Consider the following 21429-nt stretch of genomic DNA (forward strand, 5'->3'; position numbering starts at 1 on the left):
TAGAGACTCTTCTTCCTGCCCTTCTTGGTGTAGCTTAGCACTGCAATAAATACAGATGATGGTTCTTTAGGACTCCCTCTTGTTACCTCAGGACCCTCTAGCTTTTCCAGCCAATATGCTGTCTTGTCTGGGCCTGACTCTGCACAGAATGGGACAAAAGTGCAGAGACGCAATCTTCCACTGCTGGGAGCTCCTGGGGAATGAGAGAGAGCTGGGAGCCAGCAAGGAACTGGCTCTCATCCTGTGGAATCCTAGGATCCTGCAGTAGCAGGGTATGAAACATCATTATTCTGTTAAATTAGACTATTAATTCAGCTGGGGATCCTATGGCCAGTGCATAATGTGCAGCACTTAGTTCTGCTCACGCAGTCCTCGCTAATGCTCTGGGAACACTTTGTGCCCTAGGAGGCACGTGAAGGACTGTGCCAGAAATTACTACTGATCTTAACACCACATCCATATGGCTGAGGGGCCTGTTAGCCTATACAATTCATTGAGGATGTTTCCATCTGTGAATAAGTCCCATTATACCCTAATTGTGTCAGACCAAATGTATTTCTAAAATATTTGCAGAAGTTAGTATTTATAACAGACATTAAGCCTAATGCAGCCCTATTTCTGGCTCCCCCTGCCTGAGTTGATTTCTCTGGCTATTTTGAAGGGGGGAGGTCGTCCCATGTGAGCACAAACACTGAGACCTATACTGTCTTTTACGTTTGTTAGAACAGGTTGTGTGGGGAAATAAAAGACAATGCCTACAATAGATGCTTAGGCTCAGTGAGGCTGCAGTGGAAGAGGCGATGCAGGTGGGAGCAGCTGTGACCCCTCTGGCTCCCTGCTCCGGGCTGCAGGGGAAGCCCAGCTGTTTGCAATGAGGGGTAATGCCACTATCCCATCCAGGTCAGGCCTGGCCATGGGCGCAGCAGCACGGGGGGTATTGCCTTCACCTGAGCACAGGGCTCTGCAAGGGAGAGAACAGCAGGGAACAGATGAGAGCAGTCTGACCTGGGGCTGGCATCCTACCACTTGCTGAGCAGCAGCAAGTCAAAAAGGAGAAGCAGAGGTGGCTTCCCTTTCTGCTGGTGCTGGAAATGGCTGTATGCCCCTCAGAGAGTTGCTGGGCAGCAAGGCTGGAAGAGGAGTGAGCAGCTGAGAGAGCCCAGAGTCCATCCTGGGGGCTGGGACCTCCTGCAGCAGCCTGCCTGATTCCTTCCATTCGGCATGTCTCAAAGGACAGCTGGCTTCTCAGAGGTACCTGGGCTCTTTGTGCTTTTGCCTTTTCAAAACAGTGACCAGAGTTTTGTGGCATGGGAAATATTGTAGTCAGCACGATGCCTGTTAACTTGCAAATTCTATCAAATTCTCATTGTAATTGGTCCCCTTGTCTCTGAGCAATGTTTGTTTTCCAAGTGCTATGTAGTTACCATGTAGGTTTCAGACTGGATGAGGCTTGGAGAATTGGTCCTTAAACCCACGCCTGCATGCTGACACCAGCTGCCAGGCTCCCCAGTGCCTCAGCACAGCACTGCCCCTTCCGTAGGAAAGCAATTCAGCTCTGTGGCCAAGCAACACCCTTGTCTGCACTGCCACAAAGGCTGTGGTCAACAGAAATGCTCAACACAGCCACAGCATATTAATCCTTCCTTGAGTGACCCTGAAAGACATGTGAGACTGAGCTGCAGCTTGCAAACACTCTGCCTTTGCTGATAACAACTCTTCTAAATTTTTACCTTTGTCAGCAGAGGAAGAAAAAGTGACAAAACAAAAATAACAGTAGTAAATGTAGCCATAGCAAGCAACAGTAGCTTTCTCTTCCCTCCGGTTTTCAGCCACTCAGTTCCCTGTTATCAGAAAACTCGCTTAAGCTCCTTGCACTTTTCTCAGAGCTCATTCCCAGACAGACAAAGGGATGTTTTGCACAATTCTGTGACCCTGACCGAGTTCTTGGCCTGTCTAAGCAGGCAATGCCCTGTGTGTGTACCTGTGTGCACTGGGAATCATAGGGGTTTGTGTACTTCAGTATTGGTGGGCAGCCTCTGTGGGAGAAACACCTGGGGTGGTTGTCAGGGCCACATTTTAAATATGAGTTTGGGCTTTGTGATAACACAGGCTGCCTCAGGTTACTGCCTTTGTCTGTCTGGTAGAACAGGTGAGACAAAGGCGAGGTGTGACCTGCAGGTGTGACTGAGGTGCCGCCTAACCCAGCACTGCAGAGGGGTGTTAGGTGAGCACACAGTGAGTCCCAGTGTTAGATGTGTGTCTGGGCAGTGGGACTGCTGGATGAACCCAGCTGTGGGAGGTGTGGCTGTGCTGTGCTGCCAACACCGAGGCAGAAAGACAGGACAATGGCTGCTAAGTCAGGTGTCATTTTGAGCCTGTCCCCTGCCTGCTTTTGAGGCTTGCAGTGTTAGAGGGCAATGCAGTTGTGCCATGCTGCCATGAGGCAGTGACTCCTGGTGGGAATGTCAGTGTCAGCCTGAGCACTCGAGTGCATCCTCTGAGAGCATTGACGGTGCCGGATCGGCTCCCATGCTATTCAGCTATTTATTTTGTGTTTGCTTGAAGAATCAGGCCAATGTTTTTGAAAGCATATTTAACTATACCATATGCCTACTTAAATCATCCCTATCAAACAAGTTGTGGGTTGCTGCTCTGGTTCATTCTGTTCTGTTTTCCCTCCCTTCCCAATGTGTTTATGTGTATTTATCCAATTTGCTCTGTTCCTCGTGCCAAATGGCAGGTCTGAGATCCCAGCCAGGCAGGGGCAGCTGTGCTATTGTTGGTGTCTGACAAAACAGAGGTCATGGGCTGGGCCTGCAGCTCTAGCTATAATGATAGCTCATGTTGGACATTATGGGGCAGTCAGAGTGTAATCAGGGTTCATGGGCCCTCAGAAATAGGAATAAACCTTAACTTGTCCCTTGGGAACTAAGAACTCGAGTCTCACTTTTAACATGTAATTCCTGTGCAAATTAGCCTCTTGCAAAATATTCTGCTGTTTGTTTACTTTATTGCCATAACTCCTTCCTCTGTCTGGAAAACACCCAACTTTAAACAGCCCCACCACAAAAAGCCAAAGCCTGAAAAACCAAGCATCTAGTTGGAAGAAAGGGTCTCGGCTGCATGGAACTGATCCTAGCTGTTCTCACTTCTAAGATTGGTGAGTGTTATAAGCTGTGCCAACCTAGGAAGCGACTGCCCACAGAAAGGAGTAGGCTTTGGTCCTCCATGGGCTCTTCCCTCCCTGGTAGGTTGTTCCAAGTTCAGCCCAGCAGTTCCAGGCAGCAACACAGCAAGGCGTGCCCATTCCCAACGCCCTCTGTTCAGCAGATCAATCTGCAGGGCCTGGGAATTCTGAACTCCCTGCTCCTTGGGTGGCCTGACACTGGATCCCCTCTCCTGCTGCCTTCCATGCCAGAGGGCAGGAGTGTCTCAGCTATTGGAAAGGGTGCTCTGGGAGCTGCATGGCAGCTCTGAGGCGCAGAGCGGGCTGCAGGGGCTGGGCAGCTGAGGAGAGGAGGCACAAGTCCCTGGAGGCACTCGGGAGGGTGCAGCTGCCACGAGGCTGCCTGGCTCCGGCACCGCCGTGCTGCTGGCATGGAAAAGGGAGCGTGGGGAAACGGCACATCTGTCACCCACACACAGCCACAGCCTCCACTCAGGGCAGCACCACATGTGTTTATTCAAAGCATCTACTAACTAGCTACTCCATGCCTTTGAATTATTAGCCACAAGGTAATTAGGCAAACACATTCACCATCAGTCACCTTACAAAGCATTGCTTCTTCAGCACTGCTTTGACTTCCTAAGTGCCTTTATCTAGCACAGGAAACACGAGGGGAAAACTACAAATTCCATAAAGGAGCTACAGCCAGAAATGATTGTGTGAAAGGTGTTCAGAGTGTCCTAATGAATGCTGGAGTGCACAGGTAATGCTTCAGCTGAGTGCCTCTCCATTCTGCCAGCACAGTGGCACAGGGGAGGAAGCAGCAAGACTTAGGAGCCTGCAGCAGATGGGGAAGAAAAGTGAGGTAACAGTGGGAAAGTTATTCCTTGGTATAGATACACCAAATTTGCAACGACTGGCTCCCCTGATGCTGCATGTACTGGGTATGTGCCTGGCCTCCTGCCTGCACGATGGATGTGGGACCACCAGTGTCCCAAGGAAATGGGCTCTGGTTCCCCAAGATACGAGACTCAGAAGCAGCTAATCTGTTCCTGGCTCCCAGGTCACAGCAGCAGTGAACGGAGCAAAGACAGAGGGGAATCATTCCTTGGGTCAAGGTCAGGATTCCTGGTTAGAGGCCTGCCATGATAACCACTCTGTAGAACTCCTTCCAGCTGCTCTCCAAAGGGACAGCTGTCTAGAAACCCATTGAGGTAATCTAAAGGATGGATCCACAATACCTTCATCTTGTCTGTACCTGGCTGCTTTCATGCATCCACACCCTTCCCCTCAAATCTGGTGCTGGTATTAATATAAATGACACTTTGAAAATGGAAAGCACCCTTCTTCCAGTGTCAGGGAAACATCATGCACCTAGAAATCCTCAAGCCCCTAGAGCTGCATGTGAGGCATGTGATGGGTAACAGATGACCTCCTGCATTGCTGTGTGCCTTGTGCCAAGTGAGCTGCCCCAGACTCCACCAGCTCCAGGAAACTGCAGGTAACTAACAATTTGGAGATATAGGAGTAGTCACTTTCCTTCCTACTACCCAGAAAATAATTCCTATTGAATCTTTGCTCTTTAAATGCCACCAGCTGTTTGTGTTGGACAGGATGCAATGTAGGAAGCGATAAATGGAAGCCGAAACAGCAGCTCTTGAGTAGAGGGCAAATTATAGCAGTGGTGTGGCCTGTGCCACCTTGGCATGCAAGATGATAATCAAATTGAGATACCTGTGAGACCAGTTTGATTTACACTCAGGTTTAGGCTGGGATTTGTCTTTTTTGGCTGTTATTCCTTAAGCTTTCGAGCCCAAAGAGAAGGATGCTGCACACTTCTGTCGTAGCAAAACCTGAGTTCAAGTGCAGGATGCACAAACATGGATGCTGGCCAGCAGTGCAGCTGTATGAAAAATAGACTTCTGTAGTTGCCTGAACTATTTTAAGAACAATGACAACTCCTCAGCCTGTTGGTTTGGTCTGAATAATCCACTGCCTAGCCTACCTCCTTCCCTTTCCTGCCTGGCTTAGAGGAGTCTACACAAGATGGGACATTGGCAGTATGCACCATCAAATCCTAAATGTTGCTGTGATATTCCAGTGAGAAATGAGAGTTCAAACAGACTGAGATAAGTAGTAGTCATGTGACTATTCACTACAAGTGTTTCAGTAAAAGTGTTTTGCTGTGCTAGTTTAAACTTTAGTTATTGCCATGCACTCTCCTAACAAAAGCAAATTTCTAAGTGTGTTCAGGCAGTGTGAGAAATGCCAGTTTTCCTGCTGGCCTTTCCATGCAAGGCACAGGGGGTTTCACCAATGGCTCACCAGAGCAGGAGGCGGCTGGAGGTGAAGCCAAGCCTCCCAACAGATTGTTCTGAATGTAAACTCACAGAACCTAGGACAGAAGTGAGAAAACAAAAGGGAAGCTAGCAAGTAATGCAGACTGTTTTTCCTGCACCAGTGCTCAAAGAGACAAAGGCTCTGATTGCTTTCCAAGGCACAATGACTACAGTAATGGAGAGGTCACAGCCACCTCGGATTTTGTTTAAGTCTCTCCAGCTGTAGCAGGACAAGTCCAAGTATGAGCTCAAAAGGGGAACTGATTTTCTCAACTATGCTGAGGTCTTCAAAATGTGACTTTTAAATGGCCAGTGCAGTAGAACCAGAGTCCCGTTTACTAACCAGCTTGATTGGGTTGTTACACCTGCCATCAGTGCATAAGTGATCTCTCAAAGCAGTTCAGCCTGGGTCAGCCTCCTCACCTTCCTGCAAGGTGTATGTGAACTTTCCCTTTCTGCTTTATTTCAAATTTGTAGTGTGTTTTATAAGGCATGGGTTGCTTGTGTGAATAATTGTCAGCTGTTAGCTGATCAGGAGCCTTGTAAACGGGCTGGGTTTGTAAGCAGACTATGGAATTTTGCACTTTAGAAGCAGCATGACAAGAAGGGATTTTAAATGGCACACACAGCACAGTCATGTTGTCACCCAACCTAAGGATGATACATCCATCTGCTACAGGGTACTGTGGAAAAGCAGACTTGGAAAAAATGCCTGGTTAAATCTACAGCTGGCACTTGGGCAGCTCCAGACTCAGTGCAGCCAACAGCTGGGAAGAGAGCAGAAACATGCCATGGCCAACGTCCAGGAGAGCAGGGGCTCACCAACCCACCATCCTGGGTAGTTTGGAATTTTATCTATTCCACACAGCTTAGTATTGCTCTGCACGTGAAAACTGCTAATTCATCAGGCAACAACAAAGTGTCTCCCATTAGGAAAAGATAAAATGAAACCTGGTAGGCCAGTCCTGCCTGCTCACCCAGAAACCAAGCTGCAGGTTTACAAGTCACACAGCAAGCTAACTTGGGCTGCTTGTGCATTCTACCCAAAAGAGCACTAGAAAACAACAGAGCAGTTGCTGCTACATTAGTGACTAATATGAGCTGCACTACACGAGGAATTACTGGGAGATATCCAGCACTAGTCTAGGCTGTGCCAATGGGAAGTCAAGAGTTCAAGTATGTACATATCTTTCATAGCTGTCGGTCTTCTGCACAGTTAACTGCTGAGCTCTGGGCCAAAGCTCCAGCTCCTTCAATAGCAGGTCAGGGAACTGTGTTTCACGTGGTAACTTGGCAAAATGTATTTTCCTGTGAACCTGTAAAAGTCTGACTGTATTGTGCTGAGGTGCATTATCCCCACTGAAGTTCCAGGGTGGCAATTGTCAGGTTCAGTAACCCTCCACAGTGTATGGAAAAATGTGGCATGTGCACAGCTTGAACCTATGCAGATGTGTCATGCATTTCACTTGCATTTGGCAAGACCGGCTGTTGATGTACTCTGGGACAAACTGTGTGTGGAAGAGCATTTGCAGCTTTTGGGGAGCTTCATACTGGGACTTACTTGGCCGTTGCTCCTGTGTTGTTCGGTAACTGCAGTGCAATCCCTGGCCTGGGGAGGAGAGCTTTGAACCCGACTGACAGACATGGTTCTGATGACACAACGAGGTCCCTTCCAGCTGCGGTGGTGCTGAGTGGCTCTAGCTAAGCCAGGAGCTGCAGAGCTTCCACACTGAGCACTTGCACAGCCACAGCTCCCAGCTGAGCGCTGCTGCTGTGCTGTGGGATGCACAGGCTGCTCAGCAGGCTCAGGGCTCTGACACCCTGCTGCACAAGGTCAGGCTCCCATCAGCAGGGAGTCCTTCACCCCTCCTTCTGCTCTCCGTGTAGCTCTGCTCTGTGCTTGCTTTCCCTGCCAGCCGTGAGGCAGCTCAGGAGGCAGGGCATCTGCTCCCAGCCACCCCACTGGGGTGAAGCACTGAACGTTTCCCCTCCTCGGCTTTCCAGTTTCCCTCCCCCAGCCTGCTGTTTAGTATGCAAACCAGATGTGGGTTGGGAGTTTTGCTATCCATCTGACAGGACAATTGAGGCAGCTGATTGTTGCTCAGGTCAAAAATGTAACTGCAGACAAGTCATCTATACAACACACGTAGTTCTTCAGCTGCTGAACTGCCACAGACAAATGCCACTGCAGAACTGCTTTGCTTCCTACTGGATTAGTATTAGCCTCATCACTATTGAGTCTCTGAGAAGAACTACTCAACAAACGAGGAGGAAGCCAACAGCCAAAGCCTTGGCCCTCCCACAGGATCCAGATCTGATGTGCAGTTTTCTGACTTCACATTAGCTTAGGGTCTTTGGAAAGCTGCACAATGAAGTCCAAGTGATCGTACGGCCCTGAGGCACGTTGGAGTTAGAGAGGAGGAGGGAAGGATTAGCTCTCCATGGGCCAGAAGTAATGTGCAGCCCTGGCCAGTGACACTGAGAATAAGACCAGAGCAGAAGTTTAGCCCCAGTGCTGGAGCTGTTAACTCATTGGATCAGGACATGTGAAGCAGGGATACGTGTCCTGACACCTAATTTTAATAATAGCTTGTAAGTGTCAGTGGTAATGTCATCTCTTTAGCAGTGGGTCTAAAGATGATCCAGATGAGAGCATATTATGCCCTGTTAAAGCAGATAATTTGCATAAAACTTATGACAAGCCAAATCTTTTCATTTTTTCATAAACTGGCTGAATATTCATTTTTAGGGCACTGTCCAAATGGGTTTGGTCACAGATGACTACTCAAAGCCCATTCCAAAGCTGGCATATACACCAGGGAAATAACCCAAGAATGGGGGGAAAAAAGGCAACAACAAAGCACCCCATAAAAGCATCAAAATACTGCCTTCAGCAAACCCCTCCCAATTAACATCAGCTATAATGGTGCCAAATTCCAGCAAAACATGGGCTGCCATTTGGTGCAGTACTTACTGGCCACTTTTGTACAGGATTGGTGCAGGGCAGAGCAAAAAATCAGATTCTACTGTTTTAGGCTTTTCATCTGAAAAAAAAAAAAAAGTCACATGAGCTTATTATGCTAATGCAGCTTAGGTGAGAAGCTACCATGTGAAGGTGCTGTGAGGTCCCTCTGTGCTCGTGCTCCTCACTGCCCTGTCCTGGCTGGAACCTGCAGCAAGGCAGGCCCAGGGTAAGGAACAGCATGCTCCAGAGGTGGCTGTAAAGGCCAGGGGAGCCCACGTTACACGGCTAATCTGAGCTACTCCAGTCAGCTCCTGCTCTTCCAGAGGGAACGTTTCCTAGAATCTTTGTGGAGAACACTATTAGCAGTTTCCCGATGGCTGAGGATGAAGGTCTGTTTCTAGCTGGCTCCATCCCTGTGCGTTGCATTACAGAGCTGTTTTATTAGCTGTGACTTGAGTGTCTTTTTCTCCAGTGTTTCTTCTGGTTTTACTCTGTGTGATTTGCACACCTCTTACACTTACAAAGCACCTCTATGTAGAGCACGTGAAGCACTTACTTTGTAGAGCCCTGTGCCCAGTATAGCATTTCTGTTCTGCGGGTGTGAGGAGGGGAGGATGGAGCTTCTCTGCCTCACGTGTTTGGTAAGCTGGGGAGAATTTGGCTCCTGCGTGCAGAACCATCTGCCCAAACTTCCCCACGGCAAGACTGTTGATTTCTGTGCAAGGACTATTTCCTGACTGTGGGGTGAGAGCAGATAAGTGATCTGCCAGATCAACTTGGAGAGGACTCTGTCCTGCATTTCAGGAGCAGGCAGACAGACAAGCAGTTCAGGGACAGCTGAAGGAGGAGCTGTTGGCATAAATGAGCTTTTCATATGTGCTATAATCTGCACTGACTGCTTGGCCTAGATTTGGGGCTAGTTGTGAGGTGGGGAAGAGGGATTAGCACATTGCCATATGCTTTTGTCTTAATGGTGTGTTTCATAGATTATTTTTCTATCCCACAGCTCCATTTGGCAGGTTTCCTTTCTAGCATTTGGTAATGGTTCTTTATAAATGCAGAACGAGCAAGATGCCAAATGCATCCTTTACAAGCAGGGGAACTGACACAGTAAGGGTGTGCTCAGAGGCTGGTCCCAAAGAGAGCCCAGGCTCTCAGTGAGGGGAACTCCTCAGCAGATCCTCACCTGAGTGCTCTCAAGAGGGACTGCCAGCCTCCTGCGGAGGAGACTGCAATGACAGGGGCATGATTGTCCTTCTCTTGGGACCATCTCCTTCCTCCTGCTCCAAGCACCCTGCCCATCTTCCTGTTCATCCTGGCTCCACTGGCCCCCTTTAGGCTTCCTCTGAAGCAGGCAGCCGGAATCCAGCACTGAGTTGTAGAGAATGACCTTGTGTACTGTGGGAAGGACCACTTGCAATTTCCCTGGTTTTTCCCTGTGCTACTCCCCAGATGCTTGCTGTTGTCCATTGCTGAAGGTGTGGATCAGGGGGATGTAGAAGGCCCTGGCAAGACCCCATAGAGCAGATTGTGTTTTTATAACCAATACATCACTGTGCCATTCCCCTACCCTCATGTACTTCAGCACACCCCTTTCTGCAGCCAAGAAAAAACAAGCAGCCCAGAGCTGTAGTTGGCAATTCTCACATCAGATGGTAGCAAGTGTTTGTGGGCAATGGGAAGCAGAGGTGACAATTGTAATGGAAACTGAAAGGAAATTTATACAAGCGGAATTGACTTACACAGGCTGCCTGCATCCAGAACTACTGAGTTATCCTGTTCTTCTGCCAAATTATTGTAGGTATTTAACAGGCAGGAGAGACTGGCAGCCCATTCCAGTATTTACAATATCCAGGGTAAGGAAGAAACTGCACTGGAAACACAGTTTTGATTGTGCAGGAATCATAGAATTTAAGACAGGCTAATACAGAAATTAGATAGTAGGCAGGGAAAAAAACAGTCATTGTTTTTCCTTCAAGTTCTTTTTTTGTTGTTTTCCAGTCTGGCTGGCTTCTAAGGAATTCTGTTTCAAGCTAGAAGTCAGATGTACTTATCCTAGCTACCCACATGAGTTTCTGGATAGAAAAGCAAACTCATACACCAGCTAGAGGGGAGTGCCCGTGCAAGGTGTCATGGTCACCATCTGAAAGAGAATTGCTTTGGGCTATGGCTGCACTAAGCCCTGATGCTGGGCACACAGAGCTCACGAACCCTGACAAAATCCTCCACTGTTCTGACCTGGCCTTTTTCTGTGCTGTTACAGGAGGAGGACTGATGTGCCCCTGAAACCCCCAGCACACCTGCCACACCACCCAGAACGGGCAGAGACCTTGCAGGAAACCAGGTACGTGTTTGTGGGAATTGCAGTGACACGTCTCGGCCAGGATTATCATGCAGAAAGGGACCTCAGTCAGGACCCTGCAGCTACAGGTGTGCTCATCAGCTAACATCTGCTTGCCCAAACATCAGGAGCCAAGCAGTTCTCACCATGCTAATGCCCTCAGTCAGGGGGCTGCCAACACCACTCACAGCCAATGGCATCGGGCAGCAAAATGGAACCACTGAGCAGAGTGTTAAACAACTTTGCTTCCTTTACTAATTCTCAGAGCTGTCCTGTTCTCCTCCCTCCTCGATGTCTCTCTCTTTCACTTTTCACCGAGTGAGGTAATGAGCAGCAAATGCAGTCACAGCCTCAGGACTACCCAGGCAGCAATGGCAACCGTCCACACTTACGGATTGTGGTGCCGTTCACTTGATAGGTACAGGTCACACTGTCCTTCCTCCCTCCCAGGGTCAGGCCACTTCCTCTGAGAACAACCTGGAACTCCTCTGCAGGGAAAAGCAAACACACACAATCACCAAAAGGCACTGCAGTGCTGTAAGTTACACAGGGCAATTCCACTTAGTCTGCAATAAACAAGGCACAACATAGCAATGCTTCCAACTTAGTGACATCTCCTTTTTTCCTAGACCCTTGTACTGAATTCTCCTTATAAATCAGCAAAGTCAGGATTTGTTGCTAAATCTTTATTGAGACAGCCCTCTGAAACTGCAACTGGATTCAGGCTATCACCAGGATCAGCTCAGGCTCAGCTGCACAGTAAGACACAGTTTCTCAGTGAAGGAGAAATGAGAAATGTGGGACTCAGAACAGGAAGACTCCCCAAATGCAGATCAGCTCCCTTGAAGTGCCAGATGAAGAAACTATTTCTCCTTAGTACTATTTCTCTGCAACTTGCCTAAGGGCCACGCTGTCTGTGAGCTATGCAGAGGAGTGAAAAGAGTTTTGGTTTTTTGGGTTTTTTTTTATCCAGGGCTACTGGCTTCAATCAGACTATGCATGTTTTCACAAAAATATCCAAGTTACAGTTTCCAACTGTCTTATTTTGATTGATATCCCACTATGCAAGGATTCTGAAGCTCAGAAAGAAGGCAAGGCCTTAAACTTCTGCGCAGTTCATCTATTTCATTAATATATTGTCCTTGCCGCCCAACAATGCAATCGCGTGCTTTGTTCTTACACTCCACAGATTTTTGGCGCAGGTTTGGGACAAGTGCAGAGCAGACTCATGGGAGAGGGGCAGGTAAACACTCTCCAACTTCCATGTGCATTACCCAGGCTATGGAAGCAGGCCCTGGAGGTCAGCTCCTCTGAGGAGAAGTGGCCAACGGAGAAATCCAATGTTTCTTTAATTTCTTGAGGACTTAAGTTAGGGATGTTTTACTCTAAAGACATGCAGTTTTCCTTTGGATAAAACAAGGAAACCACAGTCCTATACTAATTGAATAGCATATTAAAATTATAAAACCTTACCTCCTACACAGACACTGGATGGCTCCAAGTATAAAATCTCAGTGCACGACTGTTTCAAAACCTATTGCAAAGGAGGAAATAGTCACAAATAGGTTTCATAGCACTATTTAAATCTTAGTTTAAAACAAATGCTTTTCCCTGGAACACAAATACAGCTACAGGTTTGGTTTGCTAAGCCTGACTTGGTAGGACATTTCCTGGAGCATGTGCAGCTCCTGCACACCTGCACAGTCAAGTCTAGGAGCTCCTAAGGCTTGGCTTATTTTTATAAATCCTAGAGAGCCTTTAAAATGTATCATGTCCAGATCCCTAACCTGATTTCCCATGAACCCCTAAGCCAAAAATGAGCCAGAAGGAGGCTGATCCAAAACCTAAGACAGTCAGAAGCAGTGTTCCAACAATGAGGGCTGTGAAGCCGAGTGCAGGTTCCTGTGAGTGCTGGCACCTTGTCCCATGTGAGGTGGCCCAGTGACACTGCTGTTCCTGCCTGCTGTTGCACAGGGAGCTCCCTTCAGCTCTCCCTGTTCTAAGTGGTATTTTTGGCAGGCGTTCCTAAACATTCCATGGCATGCGCTCAGGTCCCTGTAACCACGTTCTCAGCAGAGTCCTGCTCCTGTCCCCTCTCTGTCTCCATTGGCCAGGTCTGAGCTGCCCTGCCTTCCTGGAATATCCCTCTGTCCTACTCGCAACTCCTGCCTTCCTCTCGCTAGGACTCTCTGCACTCTAGGATGCTTCCCAGTGACTTGTGCTGCTCCATATCTGGGCCCAGCAGAAACAATCATGTAGTCACTGTTCTGACAAGAAGCATGCCCGGCTCCAGGAAAGAGAGCATCCTGCCTCACTGAACACTTCCCATATTGCCTCTCTCCCCACAAACTGTTGTGTGCAAATTAATTTTTTAGTGCTTTAAAACCCATGTTAAATATTAAGTAGTATTTTAAAAAACCTGAGACCTCGCAGACGCTTGCATTTGGATGAGAAACAGCAACAGAGATCTTAGGAAAGAATGTAGGGAGTTCAGTGCAAGCCAAGCAGTTCGTATTAGCTGAGGCTCTCAATGCCAAAAAAGGGCTTTAGCCTTTTGACTCCTCTTGCAGCGTGGAGAGAAGTCTCCCGTGTCTTGTCTGGGGGCTGGGGAATATTTCATGTAACATTTTATTGCTTTCCTGTAAATGCATGCTGTTTTTTCTGACTGCAGAGTCAGACAAACAGCTCAAGTAAGACTGAGAATACAGGCCCCCTTTATGTGAAGCACAGGTGCAACAGGTGGCACAGAATTCAGGAACTTTGCTTCCAGAGAGAGAACCTTACAAGCCCTGTCCTGGCCCCCTTTGCCCAGTGTCTGAGGAGGGGTCAGTGGTATGAGCTGGAGGCTGGGGAGAGGGGAATACAGTGTGGGACAGGACCTGGCTTCCCTTGCAAAGCAGCAGTTCTCCAATTTCATTACATCACACTGTGCTTCCAAATGCAATATAAATCAGGGAAGAACCTACATGGATATATTTAGCTGCCTTTGGATTTAAGAACTGGGACAGGCAAACACAACAATCCCAACTGAGCAAATACATTGTAGATAAAATGATCAGTAACCTTGAACAAAAGCCAATTTCAATACAGGGGTCAGGAAACACTGATTTCCTGCATGGAATCCATTTTCATATATGCTCTTGGCTAAATCAGAAAATACTGGGTCTTAATACTACTCCTAGAAATAACTGCTTCGACAGTCATTCTTCATAATTTTTATTATTGCCATCCTCTGCTTGTCCTAAGCAGCTGCACTGTTTCGAGACCTTCTCTTTGCAAGGGTGATGGCCTAGTTCTACCATTTCCCCCAAACAAAGCTTATGCTGGGGTGAAAAAAACCTCCAACTACTACAATTTGGGTTGTAAGTTTATTGGGTTCTTTTCTAATCTTCAAAAAGCCTCTTGATGGTCCACACTTGGGAAAAAAAAAAAAAAAAAAGGATAATGGTAGAGAAATCTGCCTTGTCCCAAAAGCGCCTCCCTTCAGCAATCCAGTTAGCTGAAAAAGCAGGCATCAAACCTGGTAAAGGACTAGCTGGATTCAGGTGCAGCCAATCAGAAACACAGATACAGTTCTTTGCTTAACCTCTGCTTCTGCTCCGGGCTTCCCTCCGCATTTCCTCTAAGCAACACTGAAAGGCTGAGTGTTCCCACACTTAAACAAAAGCCATCAGATTCTGTGCAGGGTCACAGCTGTTCTGAGCACCTGTGTGTGGTTTGGCTCCCAAGGATTCTAGCACCACCATGAAAAACTGAGAATATTTTCAATATAGCAATTACTACCTCTGCTTTCATGTGTGGGGGAAATGAACATATTTGCACATCTTAGAACAAGGCACAGAAATTTGACCCCTTTCTTTATTCCCACTTACTCTTCTCTATCTGTTTTCATCTTTTTTTCCTTTCCATCCAAGCTATTCCTTCCAGCCAGCACAGTGCACTCCAGCACTCCAATACAAAGTTTATTCCCCTGGGGAGAGCTGATGTGAGGGCATCTTACCCATTTCCCCTGATCCATGCACAATATTTAACATGCCTTCACACCCCTGTCCTTTAGAATTTAAAACTAACTTTGCAGCCCACATCAGGATAGTTTAAAGTCAGCAAGACAAAAATGAGCTCCACAAAAATCTATACAATGTTCCCTCTTTTCCAGTTCAGGTTAATCCAAGATACTGCAAATTCACTATTTAGAAACCTACTGCCCACAAGAAAAGTTGAAATAATATCTCCTTAAGGCCATGCTTGGATAGGATAGTTAAGCGCTCTGCTGACATAAAATAAATTCAGATAAGACAAATTGCCTTAGTTTAATAGCATGCAAGGAGAGATTCTGAGAATTTATGTCATCTACTTTGTCTCCAGCAGTCCACACCAAATATAGGACTCTGTTCCCAGGCTCACAAGGCTTTCCTCTCATTCCCTGCCCTTCCCCTCCTCCCAGCGCTGGCTGGCCCAGAGAGAACCAATTCCCCACAAAACCAAGTACAAATCAGAGCAGAAACCTGTCAGCCTTTCTCCTGCTGCCTTGCAGCTTCACAAGTGGAGAGCTGTGCTAAGACTAATGGGTGTTCTTCACCTTCTGAGGTGACCTGTGCAGTGCAGGACTGGCTCCAGCTGGAACCAGGGCCTGCCAGCTAACAGGCTGACATCAAGCTTTCCACTGCTCATGGTCTTTGCAAACTCCACCTCTGTTTATCAATCTTGCCTTGTCAGGGATCTTTCCCCTGCTTTATGCAATGTTTCTTCTAGTGGAAAATGTGCTTTGTGGATCTTCCAGGAGCTCTTTAACCTGTCACAGACCAGGCTTGGCTCTGCCTGCACTCTTTTTTCACTCTCGCTGCTGCCTCTTACAAGTTCTCATGGTTTAACAGCAAAGCAGGATGGCTCCTGCAGCTTTTTGAGTATTTAGAATGCCCCACCCTCAGCACCTGCTGTGGAGCAGAGCTGTACCAGGCAGCAGAGTGTCACACGAACAACAGCTCTCCCTTCCAGGACTCTAATGAAGGTTGTGCTCTGTGAAATTGTGAGAACCATGCACAGGTAACAAGACATGAGTAGCCCAACCTTACAGAGACAATTTGTAAAATACACCAAGCGTCATTTTGTCTTGCAACCTCACTCGGTTTCGCTTAGCTCCGCATGCAGTTCAAAAGGTTTTGGCAGCAGGCAGCACATAAATCATAACTTGTATGGCATCCCTTCCTGCCCAGACCCGTATACTGTGTAGAGGGTTTGGGTAGGTCATCCTCATCCTCACAGCTGGATCCCTCACTGACCCACTGCAATGATTTCAAGTCCTCAGAATGCTCTCTGGCTGTGTAAAACTTTGCCTTCTGAGACAGAGGTCAGAATAACCTGGCAGTTCTGGAAGCAGAGAGCTGCTGACATGTTCTGGTCACAGTTGGTATGCTAGTGACTCTGAACAACCATGGATTTGTAGGGCCACTAGTGGCCTTTCCTCCCTATGGATCCATTCAAACTTGCACCTCTGTTTACATCAGTGCTCAGCAGAAGCTGACCCCAAATGAGGCTGTTGTGATTCTGGGGGAAAGGCAGAGTCTCTGAACAAAAGAGAACAGAACAAATGCATCCAACTTGCTATTTCCAGAAGCTCTTTTTAAAGAAAAGAAAACGTTCACCTTTAAAAGCTCATATTTGTTCTGCTGCCGTGTGGCAAGGCTTGTGCAAAACCCACTGCCAGCAACGGCTTTCACACTTTGTGTGTGCACAGATCGTGCTCCTGTGGTTTTATCTCCTGATCAGAACACCAGGCCTATCCCTGGAGTGCAGTCTGTGGACACACTGCCAGCCAAACTGTGCCCAAGCCGGAGATGGCAGCGCAGCCCTGAGAGCCCCCTGGCATGGCAGGAGTAGCTTTTCTGTGCAGACTCCTTTCCTTTCCCCTCTCCCTCCCAAAACATGCGGTGTGTAATTTTTCTAGGAATGCTACAAACAGAACAGCCAGGAAGCAAAATTGTAACTTCGAGGAAAACAGAGCTAGAAACTGAACACTGTTGACAGTGTGACATGCCATGAGCATGTGCTTTCCTTTTGTACTGTGCCAAGCTCCACCCTCAGGTAACCACAAAACCAACCTCATCAAGAGCTGCATCTCTCATCAGGATACATATTTCAACACACAGTGGCAAGCACGCTCATGTACCTGTCACTGCAACACGTGGATCATCAGTGTGATAAATTCATGGCAAATGGGGGGCAGTAATGGAAGGTGTGATGTCCGAGAGGGCCCTGATAACACAGAGTCTTTAAATCTACCTTGAGCATTCCGTGCCTCAGCTGCATCTGTGCATGCAGGCAAAGCCTCAACAACTGCCAGCTGTGGGCCTTTTCTTGATGGGGCATTGCTGCAACTTTGGGCTCTAGGCTGAGCTTCTCAGAACCTGGTGCAGGGCAGCTATTTAAATGGTAGGCAACAGCAGGGCTCCTGTGCCCACAGGTGGAGCAGGGCATGTGGATGGGCTCCAGAAGCTCATGTCAGAGCTGGAGAAAGCTGCCCCAGCCTACAGAACACTGCTCTGGAGCAAGGCCATTCTCTGGTGAGTTAATGTCTTCTGGAAGCCCATCCCAGCTTGGGGCTGTGGAGCTCTCAGAGCAATAGATGATGAAAGCAGAGCTGTGCTGGTGCTGGGTTAGCCATGTCTAGCTGAGCTCACCCAGGTGCTTGTTTTAGTTCCTAAAACTATTCTGCTTCATTCCTTCCAATTGGCTGCATCAGGACTGGGCTTCCTCCGTGTTTCCATGTGGGTTTGTTTTTCTATGAGTCACTTAGAAGTATTACTGGCAGCTTGCTTCCTTTTTTCTTTTTAACTCAAAACTATATTTTTTCCACTACTGCTAAGACAGTAAAAAGGAAAGAGAAGTGAAGCAGGAGGTGTTTAATTGGTTTGCTGGACTCAGTGGTTTTGTTCTGGAGAATGAAATGCTGACTGTGTATTGCTGAATTCGTTGAGACTTATGTACAGTCAATGTGTGTGAAAGCAGGATGATGAAGAACTTAAGGTGGATCTAGGCTGGCATTGTTACGGGTTTCTCATTCACGAGCTGTTGCTTTTGTTACGTAAATAGGACTTGTGCCCCCTACCAGTGTGGCAGAATTAGGTTTGAACAAAAGAAAGATCTGGAGTAGGTTACAAGAGGAAATAAATTTATGTAGAGCTCTTAATTTCTGTGATTACACTCGAGAAACCTTAATCAGACTTTTTTAGTGAGCCCACCTGAGGCTCTGGACAGGCCAGCCTGTCCATATAGCAAATAATGTTTGCGCTCCCTGAAATGAACTCTTTCCAAAGTGAAGCCTTTCATTGTTTCTAGCACTGGTATCACACCACGTGCCTCTGCTGGCTCAAGCAAGCTCTGTCCTTTCTTTCCCCAGTGCTGATGTGTGCAGAAAAGCACGAGGCAGCAGGACCACCTCGCACTAGACGGAGGGCAATCGATTCAGGGTGACTTGGAACGAAATACATGCCTTTCAAGGAAACACCATTTTGGTGCTTCTCTCCCACAGAGTCAGAGCAGGAGCTGCAGCAGTCACTACCCAACGAGTGCTACCTTTCTGTGCTGCCAAACATCTGTGCTTGTGACCACACCTCGCTGCCAAGCCTGGCCTGCTCCCTGCTGCTGCTCAGCAGTGCCATGGACAAAGAGTGAGGGGAAGGGGAAGGCTGCTACCCTGTCCCCTATCTAAGTGAAAAAAATCCCTGAGACATATGGTCTTGCATAAAATCACCACCCGAGTGAAGCCTGGCGCGGCGTTAGGTTAGTGAGAATATTCTAATTACACCAAGGCTGAGCAGCACCTCATTGGCAGCCACTGAGGAAAGCAAATGGAGATGACAAAACTGCGGGTCACGAGATGCGTTTTTTAACAGCATCAGAACCTTTACCCCCAAATTACTAAAAACAACCCTAAACCCATTACTCACCAAGTACAGTGACTAGGAATCAAGACAAACTGTTACTTTCCATAACAGGAAAAAAGCAGTTTGGGCCATTTATTTTTTTTCCAATTAGTAAGAGAAGTCTGGCTCAAAGAAACTTCTCACTGAGAAGCGGCTGGATTTCATTTGGACCTGTGATTGCTTCCTTTAGAGGCAGTTGTACAGCATCCCTTATGTAAGAGAGCTGGCTGACAAGTCCCATCCCAATCACAGGGCACAGGCACGCTCGCTCTAAGCGGCGCCGTGTCAGTGCCAGTGCTGGCTTATCAAGCTCGCTGTGCTCCAGGAGAACATTATATGGTTTGTAATATGTCACAGAATGTCAAATTGAGGGCTGCACGGCACTGAAGGGTAGAGCAGAAAGCATTCTATTCCAGGCCATTGATTCCTTTTAACAACTACATGCAGTAATTCCCAAAACTATCTCCTCAGTCTCAATCACATGGAAAACATAGCGCAGTGTTAGTTCTGAACCTTGCACCCAGTGCAGCTCGAAGATTAGACTGTCCAAGGGGATTAAATAAGATGACTGATTTAATCAGAATAATTCTTTTAATGATAACTTGCTGCATTTCTCCTCCCCCCACCTCCTTAAAGGTCTAATAGTTTGCTTCCTGGATTCCCAGTGCATAAACCGAGCATATTTTCTTCCTACAGGAAATGATCCAATTAAGTTGATGTATAATTGATAATGAACCGTTTAAGCTGATTTTGGCCTTGAAAAATCTTAACCGTGTCCAGTCAGCTGGCTGACCTCCCCTTCATCTGTGGCAGAGGGACAGCAAATAGGGAAAGGGAGGGAGCAGGCTGAGCACACAGCCCAAAGAAGTGCAGGGAGGCAGCCCGGCTCCAGGGAGCTGCACAGGCTGGACAGCAATGGGGACTCCTTGAAAATCATGTAGTCCCTGATTCCTGCTCAGCACCCAAGCTGCAGCCTGGCCCTTGAGACAGCAGGGTTTGTACAGCAGAACTTGGTAAGCAGTCACGTTGGAGATATGGAACCGGTATTCTCTGGTGTCTATCCCTGGAGCACCACTGTGCCGGTGGGGCAGTTCCCACTCTCCCTAAACACAAATTCTGTTCCCTTACAGCAGGTACCAGCGGCAGGTGCTGTTGGACTCCTGTAAGTTCAGCAATTCACCCTCCCCCAGTGCCAAAGGCAGGTCAGCCGGAGGAAGTGCTGCTGACAGCACAGCTGGAAAGGAAGGCATCAGATTCATGGAGAGAGGCTGGAGCGCATCTTTGGGAAGCCAAGGCAGTAAGTTATGCAAACATAAAGGCTAAAATTGTTCCTCACATGAGTACCTCTCGCCTACCTCAACAAAATGGAGTCCCTGTCCCTAGAGTTGGCTTTTGTCCCTGCCCGGGCACCAGGTGGCTGTCCAGCATGGCGTGCTGACTGTGTGCAGGCAGGCACAGGCCCGCCTCCGAGCTCCGTCAGCAGCCCCCGGGGCAGCTCCGCCCGTGTGTGCTGAGCAGTGGGCACAGGCAGGGACAGGGGTGTCCCCACGCTGCGGCCGAGAGGTGGCTCGCTGAGTGCCCCTGCGGGCCCTGCTGCCCTGCCTGGCACCAGCCCCAGAGCAGCAGTGCACTGCCATGCACAGCCAGTGGCTCGGGAGTCCTGCAGCTGACAGGGAAACCCCAGGATATTCCATAGCTATCCCTCGCTGCTCTCCATGTGGATCACAATGCCAGAGGGGTTTTGCTGACTGCTCTCTGCAAGAGGAGCAGACTTCCTTCCATCACCCACAGAGTTTTACTGGAGACAATTTATCTTCTCATAGCAGAGAATTTGTATTTTTATAGTGCTCCCTGCTTATACCCCTTTAGCCAGAGTTTGACACTGGGTAAATGCAGGTTTTCTTAAGGACCTTGTGTGCTTTTAATCCTTTGCTTTCCTGGGTGCACTCCTTGGGTGGGTCTAAGTCAGTCCATGTCAGCCTGGGAGTTTGCACCCCGCAAACCCCGAGGTCTTCTGTCCCCTGGTCACCCCTTAACCAGGAGGCAGATCCTCCAGTATCCCAATGTGCAACTTTTCCTGGACAAACTGACAGCTTTATTCTGAGGCACAGGGTCTTTCCCCAAGAGGCTCAGCCAACTTGCAGAGAATTTTGCTTCAATTTACAATACTCTGGATGGTGCAACTACTCAATTCACACAATTTGTTTTTTGGGCTTTTTTTGTTCATTATGTTTAACAATGGGTTTCCTGTGTAAAACAAACAAACCAACCTGAGCACCTGTAAAATGAACAAGCAGAAGGAGATTTTTACCAATTCTATTTCTATTCCTATTCCTTTCCAGGTAGAATTTTTAAGAAATTTTGTAACACTGAAAGATAAAACAACTCCCGGCTGACCCTTTTTTGAACTATTTCCTCTAAAGTTCTGATGTATCAGTTCCTGTAGTCTGGTTAACTTTTTGTGGTGTTTCCTAAGAAGAAAATATATTTTAACTTCCTGTATGAAGTGCTGTCAACTTATTTCAGTATAAAAATGCCTTTGTCTACTTAGAGCTGTCATGTACTCTAATAATGTTACTTAAGTGAGTTCTCTTAATGTAACTTTTCAAGGTACCAGCGTTGTCCAATTTTGCCTGCAGAGACAATCAGACAACTTTCACTCACCAACCAGCAGAACTTGAGATTAATTAAGGGTT

At 47.7% G+C, this 21429-nt stretch overlaps 1 protein-coding gene and 1 long non-coding RNA gene across 3 annotated transcripts in view; one reads left to right on the forward strand and one right to left on the reverse strand.

Annotated features, from left to right (window-relative positions):
• Positions 1-21429, reverse strand: part of ANTXR2 (ANTXR cell adhesion molecule 2) — a 72958-nt gene that overhangs the window by 36905 nt on the left and 14624 nt on the right. Inside the window, exons 8-10 of the mRNA XM_079305507.1 lie at positions 12285-12345; positions 11204-11299; positions 8480-8549 (exon numbers count right to left, since the gene is read on the reverse strand). Coding sequence (XP_079161633.1) covers positions 8480-8549; positions 11204-11299; positions 12285-12345 — 227 coding nt within the window. The remainder of the gene's footprint in view (positions 1-8479; positions 8550-11203; positions 11300-12284; positions 12346-21429) is intronic.
• LOC306801937 lies at positions 1125-20044 on the forward strand. 2 transcript variants are annotated; one of them, XR_013774227.1, is made up of 4 exons: positions 1125-1251; positions 10734-10814; positions 17272-17371; positions 19864-20044. It is a non-coding gene; the product is annotated as an uncharacterized lncRNA (long non-coding RNA). The 2 variants fall into 2 exon arrangements; XR_013774228.1 differs by lacking the exon at positions 19864-20044 and adding an exon at positions 18340-19045.

This window comes from Erithacus rubecula (genome assembly GCF_903797595.1).
Source record: "Erithacus rubecula genome assembly, chromosome: 5".
Classification (NCBI taxonomy): domain Eukaryota; kingdom Metazoa; phylum Chordata; class Aves; order Passeriformes; family Muscicapidae; genus Erithacus; species Erithacus rubecula.